General features: G+C 37.8%; 1 protein-coding gene across 1 annotated transcript in view; it reads right to left on the reverse strand.

Moving 5' to 3' along the window:
- Positions 1-673: 673 nt before the first annotated feature.
- LOC114666536 (zinc finger protein 664-like) overlaps positions 674-12,032 on the reverse strand; it is a 29,435-nt gene continuing 18,076 nt past the window's right edge. Inside the window, exon 3 of the mRNA XM_028821438.2 lies at positions 674-2,333. Within this exon, the coding sequence (XP_028677271.1) occupies positions 1,381-2,333 (953 nt within the window). The 3' untranslated portion in view covers positions 674-1,380. The remainder of the gene's footprint in view (positions 2,334-12,032) is intronic.

Genomic DNA, 12,032 nt, shown 5'->3' on the forward strand with positions numbered 1-12,032 from the left:
TTGGTTGCCCCCTCTGTCAGTTAAGTTTGCTGGTGAAGGCTCTGAAGTTACCATCTTATTAACACCTGTGTGTGGATGGAAAAGGTGCTGCAACTCGAGCCACAGTGAATTGGAATTGCATTAATGTAGGCTGTAAAATCGACACCATGAAAAATGAGCACTGAATTATTTTTAAAATGTAAAAATCAATACTTACTAACATTTTGATAATTTTGGCAACCCTTAGTGATTAGATAGACAGATAGCAGTTTATACACACACAGTATATATGACCTTGCCAGCAATATCCATTCAAATACCAGGGGAGGAATCAGTAAATAAAGAAGTTGTCCTAACTCTTGCAATTCCCTTGTGCATTCCTAACCCATCTTACAGTTACATAAGCACAATCGCAATCGGCATCAGCGACACATTTAATGTTTCCCCTGCATCTTTAACAATCATGCTGCTCAAAACAGGTAACTGCTGTAACTTTTCATTAATTTTAATTAAATAGCAGCATTGAAAATAAAAAAGGAATATTTGAGAAGAGACTGAGCATCATGATGAGGGTGATGTCTCACATTGCTACACCACTTACTGCATTAGTAACATATTAAGAATTTTGTCAAAATGGCAAGATATAACCTTTTTCAAACAATTTATGCAGGTTAAAACATTTAAAAATTAAAAATATAATATCAAATTGGGCATTGTTTAAATTATTGTAGAGACAAGGGGTGGGCACCTTAAAATCCCGGAAGATTTAGAAGCCACTCTGGATTTTCTTTTTTGAAACAATATCACATTAAGAAAGAAGTCTGCATAAACACTACTTGATAGAATTTACACAAGAAAGTCCATTATATAAAAACTAATAACCAGTTAGCATAGTTACGCACCACACATACTTCACTTCTTCTCTCAGGATTCATTTCTCAAGAACAGTACGTGTGCACTTACTATCAGGACAGTGAACATCGTGCTCAAGTCATGAAGTTGTTTTGTACTGCTACTGTTGATAGCCTCATAAATTTACTGCCAGAGCTCAACATAGCACCTGCATTGTTCTTCATAGTACTTTTTGTAAGTCATACAGTGATTGGCAGGGTGTTTGGGTGATCTGGTGATGCCGCAGCTAGTGTTCATGCCTGGAAGTTTTTAATGAGTCATGTTGATCCCAGCACCACTAGCACTACTTCAGTGGTTTTGTTGGGTTTGGGTTATTTCCAATTGCATTTGTTGATAAGTATTTTTGTCTGCTCCTTTTTAGGTATTTACAAGTTTCTTCTGGTTTTAGATCTCTGGTGACACATTGTTCATCAAGAATGACATTTGCACTAGATGTCCATTTTCTGTTGATGAAGATTGCTTTGTCATGCTTATCATGTCCAAATGTTCTCACTTGTCTCTGGTGTGAATTTTTGTGTGTTTCCGAAGACTGCGGTTGTTAGTGAATCGCTTACCGCATTCAGAACAGCAGTATGGCTTCTCCCCTCTGTGAGCTCTTGTGTGTAAATGAAAGTTTGAACTATCGGAAAATTGTTTACCACAGTAAGAACAGCTATATGGCTTCTCTCCACTGTGAATTCTTGTGTGCTTGTGAAGACTGCTGCTAGTGGAGAATTGTTTGCCACATTCGGTACAGCAATATGGCTTCTCTCCAGTGTGCACTCTTCTGTGGTACTGAAGACTGCCACTGGTAGCAAATTGCTTACTACAGTCAGTGCAGCAATACGGTTTCTCTCCAGTGTGAACTCTTATGTGAATTTGAAGTTGGGTAGCTGTGGGGAATTGCTTGCCACAATCTTCACAGCAATAGGGTTTCTCTCCAGTGTGAATTCTTGTGTGGATTTTCAGGTGTGCATTTGTGGAGAATCCTTTGCCACATTCAGAACAACAATATGGTTTCTCTCCAGTGTGAACCCTTGAATGGACCAGAAGATTGCTGCTGGTGTAGAATTGCTTGCCACAGTGAGAACAACAATACCGTTTCTCTCCACTGTGAATTCTTGTGTGTTTGCAAAATTTGCTGCTAGTAGAAAATGTTTTGCCACATTGAGAACAGCAATATGTCCTCTGTGTCATTGGACTCCACTTACATTTTTGTTTAGATTTACGTTTAAAATATTTTTCCCTCTCTTGGCAGTCCTTCAAAATCATTGAATTTGCATTGTCCACCTGTTCTCTATTCATTTTGTTTCTCTTTTTTAATGTCACAACAGGCTGGGAACAATACTGTAAAGTGTCCAGTATCAAAACCCCTGATCCAGACGTTATCTTCATATTTTCAATCTCCTGAAGTTCGTACTGACAAATTGAAGACAAAGAGGCATTGATGCTCTCTTCTACATCTGCAGAAATACATAAATGTACAATTTTATATAAACACAATTTTGTAAGATATTTACAAAAGGAAATGTATTACTGTAGGATATTCTTGCTTAACATGCCGTTTAGATTGCTACCCAAACATGCCAAAGAAAAGTTGAACTTTCAAAACATTAAAACACAGACGCTTTAATGTCACTCAAAAAAAAAAAAAAAACTACTGTATTTCACAAAAGTTTTGCTTTTTTTTTTTTTTTTTTTTTTTTTTTTTCATTTTCCCACAAGCTATTGCCTGGTGTGGTCAGTATCCTCATGCACATGCATGTTCCAGAAGTCCTATGACATTTAGCAAGGGACAGGTTAAGGATGTGCATATGTGCAATCAAATCACAAGAACTGAACAAAAGACATAGGTGTACATTTAATCATGCATGTCCTCAGAGCTAAATTTGCTCCACAGTTTAGGGAGTGTAAGGTGGAAGCAAGTGCCTGCTGCCTGTAACATTGTGCATGTGTATAGAGAGAGAGGTGATGAAAGCACATAGCTTGCAATCAAATAATACCTGAGCAAAAGTTACTTATATTTAATTTTAAACATATTAAAGTTTACCAAGGATTTTTTTTTTTTTTTTTTTTTTTTTTTTTTTTTTTTTAAACAGAGGCATAGTGGTAGTGCAGCGCAAGCATTCCAAACTCATGCCACCAATCTGCATGGGTGTAAGGCAAGAAACAAATGTGGTGAATGATACACCTGTTATTTACACGGCACAATCTCACAGTTAAGCAGAAAGTATGTGCTGTGTGCAATCCACCAACAACAACTTATAAATAAAATCAGTGAGGTTTTCAAAGTGGATTTCGCAGCACTTATTAATGCCATGAAGGAGAGGACACTGGCTGCATTAAACTTAATTTCAAGTCCCTTACCTCTGGCTAGAGGATCAGAGGAATACTACAATCATATGTTGGCATTAAACAACTGGTTGAAAGGCTTCTGTAAGGGACAAAACATCAGGTTCGTGGACAACTGGAATCTCTTCTGGGAGAGGCCATGTTTCTTCAGGTGAAATATCTCAATCCTAATAGATTTGGTACCCGGTTTTCTCTGAAAATGTCTGCAAGGTAATTTGTCTCTCCTGACTATAGTATAATTCTCATCCAAATTCTTTTCATAATGCCTTGGTAGGATATGACAACTTTGTAGCGAACTCTTCTTCAAATGTACACTGCATTAACACTACGTATAATAACCAACATCAGTCCAAGTAAAAAAACCTGGACAATGCAGCATAAATGCAAATAATGTTATTACCATTTCAGCTCTAGCTCTAGAAAACTATAACAGTTTACAGATTAAATAAGAATATGCACAAAGCAGCATCAACACGAATAACTTAATTACCATTTCGAGCAGCAGTAACACTCTGCCAGTTCAGCACTGTTCTTCTAAATATGGCCTTATTAAATGCTAGGAGTGTTAGCCAACAAGACATTTTTACATCAACGATCTTACTAGTGATAGGAAAACTGATTTTCTTACATTAAGTGAAACGTGGCTCACCTCTGATGGTGCGGCTGTTTTAATTGAATCTGCACGTTTGAATTACAACTTATTCATGCAGGTCATCAAATATTTATTCGAGCCAGTCAGATGTCAGCTATGGTACATTCACGTCTTTTGAGTATCTTGCTGTCGTTATTCAAGGAGTTTCTCAGTCTCTAGTATTGTCCTTGTATAGACCTAGAATTCTCAGGAGTTCTCAGACTTGGTGTCAATTATAATAACTAACTATGACAGGTTCCGATTTGTTGGCGACTTTAATTTTCATATCGATGAACAGTGTGTCCCGAAAGCAAACGAATTCATGAACCTCCTGCACTCTTTTGATCGGAACCAGCACATTAGCAAACCCACACATAAGTGAGGTCATACACTGGATTTAGTGATTACTAAAGGATTAAAAGTTGATGTGAGGCAGATCGTGGATATCGTTTTACCCGACCATTTTTTCATATTATTTAATGTAGAAATATGGATAGCTACAGCTAATGAGAAGCATATTGTTAAAACACAGTATTTTGATACATCTGCAGCTTCAAATTTTGCTAACATTCTAAACAACCATTGTAGTGCTTACTACAAAAGTGATAATAATGTAAATAGTAATGTGGAAAATTTGAATGCTAAAATGATAGTTGCCACTGACATAGTCGTTCCTGAAAAGATAGTGTTGGAGGGTTTTTTTTTTTTTGTTTTTTTTTTTTTAAACTATTATACCACGGAAGACCTAAAGAGAATCTGACTTAAAGTAAACATGCAGGAGAGCTGAACTTAAAATGGAGAAAAACTAAATTGATAGTTCACTATGAAATATTGAAGGCTAAAATAACGGAATATAACATAGTCCATCTGGAGAGGTGGTAATACTTCTCTAAAATTATAAATAATAATGCTGGTAATCCAAAAGTCTTATTCTCTATTATTGATTGTTTGGAATTCCTCCAAAAACCTACCAGTGAAAGCTGAGGCTTTTGCTGTATTTTTTAAAAACAAAAATTATATTAGAAATAATTCAGTACATACCCCCAAAGCTGATCCTATTAAATCCCGGTGTTCCTTTATAAGCAAACTAAATTTGTTCACCAGGATAGATTCACTCGATCTATGAAGAAAAATCTCTCAACTGAAGCCCTCCACTTGCATCCTTGACCCAATACCAACAAGCTTTTTCAAAGAAGTATCTGATGTGCTAATTGATAGTGTGCTTAACATAGTAAACTTTTCATTAGATACAGGGATCTTCCTAGACTGTGTTAAGTCGGCTGTTGTTAAACCCCTGCTCAACAAAAATAATCTTGACTCTTTTGTTTTTGACTATTTTAGACCAACTTCTAACCTGCCTTTCTTAAGTAAAATTCTAGGGAAGGCAGTCATTATGCAGCTAAATAATCACTTGAATAAAAATGCTATTCTTGACAAGTTGCAGTCAGGTTTTTGTACAAATCACAGTACAGAAACTGCACTGGTAAAAGTAGTGAATGACTTGTAGGTAAATGCGGACAGAGGCCGTTTATCTGTTCTCATCCTTTTAGATCAGAGTGTAGCATTTGATACCATTGATCACAATATTCTTACAAATCACCTTAGTCAGTGGGTGGGCCTCTCTATCTCTCTCTGTCTCTGTGTCTTAAATTGGTTTGAGTCTTACTTAACATGTAGAAAATTCTTTGTTAGCTGTGGTAATTATACTTCGAAGACACAGGATATTCTATATGGTGTTCCACAAGGATCTATGTTGAGTCCACTGCTCTTTTTGATCCCCATGCTCCCATTACATCAGATTATCTCAAGGCATAGCGTGAGCTACCACTGCTATGCTCATGATATACAACTATATTTCTCAATAGAGCCTGAAGACCCAAACTCTCTTCTTTGTGTTTCTGAATGGATAAGTAGTAACTTTCTCAAACTAAATAAGGAGAAAACAGAAATATTAATTATTGGAAAAAACAGATATAGTGAGGGTATTAGAAATAAACTTGATCCATTAGGCTTAAAAGCCAAGATGGAGGTAAAGAATTTAGTGGTAATTAATTTTTAAAATCACATATTAATCTGATTACCAGGACAGCATTTTTTTCACTTAAGGAATATACATACACCTGTTGCTACTATGATAGGTTCTACCCTCTAACCCCATTCCTGAACAACAGTAAGGTGGTTCAATAGTTGATTAAAGAATGCTGTTCGAATTAAACTAATTATATCAGAATATAAGCAAGCATAAAAACCTTCACTGTACTGACAAAATGAGATTGAGGACAGTGAACTTTTGAGAAATGTCAGGTCCCAACATCACCCTTCACTTGTGCAGACATTGCCATCTTTATGATGTATCTGGCTTAGACTTAATCCTGCCATACTTCAAAAATATGATTCTCTATCCAACAGGAGGCACATGTTCCCTGAGAATGTGTTCTATTAGAATTGCTGCTCATAACTGAACCTATACAATTCCTTCCCAGTAACTATGATGAGAGATGTTAAGGCAATAGAAACAGGATGCAAAAAGAAAGGACATACAATGCCCCCCATAATGTTTAGGACAAAGACACATTTTTCCTTGATCTACCCCTCTGCTCCACAGTTTAAAATTATAAATCAAACAATTCAGACGTGATTAACGTGCACATTGCAGACTTTAACTTAAGGCTATTTGCATACATTTTGGTCACACCATGTAAAAATTACAACACTTTTCTACCTGGTCCCCCTTCTATTTCAGGGCACCACAATGTTTGAGACAACTGGCATTAAAGGTGTTTGATTACTCAGGTGTGTTTCATTGTTTCATTAGTGCAGTAATAAGATACCTAGGCTTGGTTCTACCCTTTATTGTCTGTAGTTGTCACTGTTCATGAAGGGCACTGCATTTAACATGCAGCTTTCACTCCTACCATGCATTGCAATATTTGCACGTATATACAGTACATACAATCAAACTCAAAGTATTTGAACAATAAAATTGTCCAACAGTTTGTGAGTAGGGTCTCTGACAATTAAATGCCCATCTTTGAAGATGACTTAAGCATTTTCTTAGGCACAGATTTCTTTCATCTCTACAAGGGGATTCCTGCGTCAATGAAGCTATGACAGTGCATCCGGAAAGTATTCATAGCGCATCACTTTTTCCACATTTTGTTATGTTACAGCCTTATTCCAAAATGGATTAAATTCATTTACTTGAGGTTTTTGCAAATTTATTAAAAATAAAAAAATTGAGAAAGCACATGTACATAAGTATTCACAGCCTTTGCCGTGAAGCTCGAAATTGAGCTCAGGTGCATCCTGTTTCCCCTGATCATCCTTGAGATGCTTCTGCAGCTTAATTGGAGTCCACCTGTGGTATATTCAGTTGACTGGACATGATTTGGAAAGGCACACACCTGTCTATATAAGGTCCCACAGTTGACAGTTCATGTCAGAGCACAAACCAAGCATGAAGTCAAAGGAATTGTCTGTAGACCTCCGAGACAGGATTGTCTCGAGTCACAAATCTGGGGAAGGTTACAGAAATATTTCTGCTTCTTTGAAGGTCCCAATGAGCACAGTGGCCTCCATCATCCGTAAGTGGAAGAAGGTCAAAACCACCAGGACTCTTCCTAGAGCTGGCCGGCCATCTAAACTGAGCGATCGGGGGAGAAGGGCCTTAGTCAGGGAGGTGACCAAGAACCTGATGGTCACTCTGTCAGAGCTCCAGAGGTCCTCTGTGGAGAGAGGAGAACCTTCCAGAAGGACAACCATCTCTGCAGCAATCCACCAATCAGGCCTGTATGGTACAGTGGCCAGACGGAAGCCACTCCTTGGTAAAAGGCACATGGCAGCCCGCCTGGAGTTTGCCAAAAGGCACCTGAAGGACTCTCAGACCATGAGAAAGAAAATTCTCTGGTCTGATGAGACAAAGATTGAACTCTTTGGTGTGAATGCCAGGCATCACGTTTGGAGGAAACCTGGCACAATCCCTACAGTGAAGCATGGTGGTGGCAGCATCATGCTGTGGGGATGTTTTTCAGCGGCAGGAACTGGGAGACTAGTCAGGATAAAGGGAAAGATGACTGCAGCAATGTACAGAGACATCCTGAATGAAAACCTGCTCCAGAGCGCTCTTGACCTCAGACTGGGGCGACAGTTCATCTTTCAGCAGGACAACGACCCTAAGTACACAGCCAAGATATCAAAGGAGTGGCTTCAGGACAACTCTGTGAATGTCCTTGAGTGGCCCAGCCAAAGCCCAGACTTGAAGCCGATTGAACATCTCTGGAGAGATCTTAAAATGGCTGTGCACTGACGCTTCCCATCCAACCTGATGGAGCTTGAGAGGTGCTGCAAAGAGGAATGGGCGAAACTGGCCAAGGATAGGTGTGCCAAGCTTGTGGCATCATATTCAAAAAGACTTGAGGCTGTAATTGCTGCCAAAGATGCATCGACAAAGTATTGAGGAAAGGCTGTGAATACTTATGTACATGTGATTTCTCAGTTTTTTTATTTTTAATAAATTTGCAAAAACCTCAAGTAAACTTTTTTCACGTTGTCATTATGGGGTGTTGTGTGCGGAATTCTGAGGAAAAAAATGAATTTAATCCATTTTGGAATAAGGCTGTAACATAACAAAATGTGGAAAAAGTGATGCGCTATGAATACTTTCTGGATGCACTGTATATGCTCATGGCACTCCTTGGTCCTAAAATAGCTTTTTAACCGTCTCACTTTCAGCAGGCAGACCACCCTGGTGTTGCTCTCTCAATATACTCACAACTATGTCAGAAGACTGTCAGGATCAATAACAGTAATTGGTCTCATTACCTACAGAAATGACAGCTTACTGAGAAGAGGTTCAACTTCTTACGAAATGGTATGACAACAGCAGTATGTCCCTCTGGGTCAATAAAACAAACTAGATGACTGTGTATTTCAGCAGGCTTGGAGGGTGTTTTATTTTGAAAAAAAAAAGTGTTTACAAAAAACAGTTCAACCTATAAGGTTCTTTTTATATTGGTGGACAAGTTAATACTGGAAATGCTTAAATTGTTACCCTCAATTCAGATGTATGTGCTACAATACTTGTCTTATCTTAACATAATCAGCACAGACAACCTTAAATACAAAGCAAAAATACCTTGACAGCTTTGACGCCTTACCAGGCGCATAGAAGCGTCTCACTCACTAGGAATCGCTACTGCGATTCGCAGACATGTCAGTCTGTCTTCCAATTGCTTCTCCTGAAAGACTTACACTCCAGAATACCCTAGAAAAAAAACAAGAGCTGCCCCAAAGGCTGCTCTTGCAGACTTTTTCGCTCTGAGATAGACTGTGTAGCCAGATTCAAATCACTACTTCTGAAAGAACTTACCATCAACAAACACAGCTTTATGTTAACACTCATCAGTTACTGGTAAGTGTTAGTAAACATTCAGACAACATCAGTGAATCAACACCCAGACTTTTATTCTAATCATGTCTATATTTATATATAAAAAAGTCAATGCATGTGTGTGTGTGTGTGTGTGTGTGTGTGTGTGTGTGTATATACAGTATGTATGTTACAGCATCACGTCTGAATGGCTGGTACGATTTTCATGAAACTTGCTACATGTTTCTCATTGGCTGACTAAGAATACTGTAGGGTGAACTCAACCCTAACCCACCCCCTTCTGGGTAGGGTGGGGGGTAATCTTGCAGTCTTGTATGCATGTGATCATCAAGTTGACACTCAGAACGACCACCAGAGGGCGAACTGGAGGTAACTACCAGCATTCTTTATGTCTGAGTACCACAGCGCCCCTGTTGCTTTTGAAATAAAACAGAGTTGGCTGGTTCCAAGCGTCAGCTGGACAATAACATACATACAAGACCGCAAGACAAGCATGTTAGTGAGTCTTCATTGTTTATTTATTTTTAAAGTTGTGGTTTTTTTAAATTATATTTTTCTCAAACAATTTAAAAAAAAAAAAAAAAAAAAAAAAAAAACACTTTATTTTCCTCCCGGGCAACACCGGGTATTTCAGCTAATTACTTATATTTGTAGAAAAACCAGGCATAAATGTTAGATATGAAGACAAACAAATTAAATATTACAAGTCATATTTAGCATACTATAATTTTCCAACAGCATTATAGAGGGGATATTATGCACATATTAACATCAATGCTGTAGCTGTGGAAAACTAACAGATTTTGGTAAATGGGGATACACATCAGCGGGGATCTCCAATGGTCCCACAACACCTTTCGACATTTGAAAACACTTTGTAATATCAGATGGTCCTCTTGGATCCCACAGATACATCATTGTAAACATATTAACCAGCTGAGTAACTGCTTGGTATGGTATCAGTGCTGTCACAGGCTCCAAGGCCGGTTACAATGACCCAGTTTATTACTTTAAAGTCCACAATGGAAAGGAGTGCCATCAATGACGAGAGATGCTTGAAGATAACACTTTCTGCCACCTCAGACTGTTTTTATCATTGTGCCTTTACACTTTCAACTTGCATACATTCATCTGTCTGACATGTTAACACCTGCTCTACCAGTCACAAGACTGTTCTGTAAGTTGATCACTTGAATTGTCAACCTATTACTTGCTCCGTTTGATCCGTGTTGTACATTTATATCCAATATTTACAGCTGATACACCTGCAGATTTACTGTTTGCAGTTACTGGCATCACTTTGCTTACCGAGTCTGCTTTACTCTGTTGATGCATCAGTTACTGCACGGTCACTACATTTCATCCATTTATGTATGAAGCAGAATAGCAACAGTTTCTCATTATTGTACTGGAGGATTTAATAATTCTAGCACACTAAATTAAATGTACATTGTTCTCAAGAAGAAAGGGAAGTCAGAAAAAGGCATTATAAGAAAGAAAAAACCTGCATTTTAAAACAAATTCATATATGTAAATACAGACATTAACTCAGGAAATAATGGAAAAGGCAGTATCAGTGGACTACCACAAAATGTCTTGTGATACACTTTATGGCAATATATTACCTACATGACTTATCAGACCTGGATTGTTATAGGTTCCTTGAAAACTATAACAATCCATATATATTTCACCAGTGGATCACTGATGAAATCAATAATTTAATGAATTTGCAATACTGCATTTTAAAATGACATGGAAATGTACTAGAAATGCAGATACAAACAAGGAAAAGCAAATCAGTCTTGTTAAATGTCGGTACGGGAGTGAGCTAAAGACAGAATTTTAGAGCTATGACAAATCAGGCAGACTTGGCTAGAGATTAGGGATATTAAATGACCACAATGTAAAATTAAATCCAATCACATCTGCACTTTCTCTCCCTGATATACTTATTGCCTTCTGTGCTTGCTTTTATTATAACAAACTGCTGCTATTAGATTGCCTGAAGCAACACATACTTCATTATGTCATGTATAGAAACGGAAGAAAGAGGACTTTTAAATGAGTTAAAGTTCTTTATGTATGAAACAGAAGAAAGCAAAATCTGTTGTGAACAAACCACAAACTGCTGGCTTTCAGTTACAGATTGGATTACATGCTTGTACGTCTTACTTCTAGTTAGAATCATATGTCGCAGTTTGAATTGTTGGGTAGCCACCAAATGATACGCATAGGTTACGGTTACCCCTGAAAATGAAGAAATTCTATGGGCTCGCTCTTAAATAAAAATTGACTCACAAACTGGGATCTATAAAACCTGAAATTAACGTGAAAACCTTCTTACATGTATGCACGTCTACAAACATTACTTTGTATGTGTGCACCAGTAGGCTTCTGGTCTCTCATGCTTCCACCCCAACGAATACTGGCCACCATTATAACCAAGTAATATTTTTTGATTTACTGTGGCTCCAGCAATCAGAGTACCAAAATAATTGCTCTGACCTCCACCTGTGTTCATTCTATCAAGGATTTTAAGTCTTGTGACCTTGCCTTTAACATTCCTACCAAAAAAGTGAGTGATGTGATATTTCCCAAAGGATATCATAAGTGTTTAAACAGCCTGCAGTGAGTGGATGAACTCTACATTACAAGAGTGAAACAGAAGGAAAGAATAAGTCTGCAAGTGGAGTGCATTTTGTGAATAGTTCATTTTAACCCTCACACATTACCCCCTGACAACAGATTATTCCATTGGTAATACTGAAGTGCCCTTCATTTCCACTT

Source organism: Erpetoichthys calabaricus, chromosome 1 (assembly GCF_900747795.2).
Source record: "Erpetoichthys calabaricus chromosome 1, fErpCal1.3, whole genome shotgun sequence".
Taxonomy (NCBI): domain Eukaryota; kingdom Metazoa; phylum Chordata; class Cladistia; order Polypteriformes; family Polypteridae; genus Erpetoichthys; species Erpetoichthys calabaricus.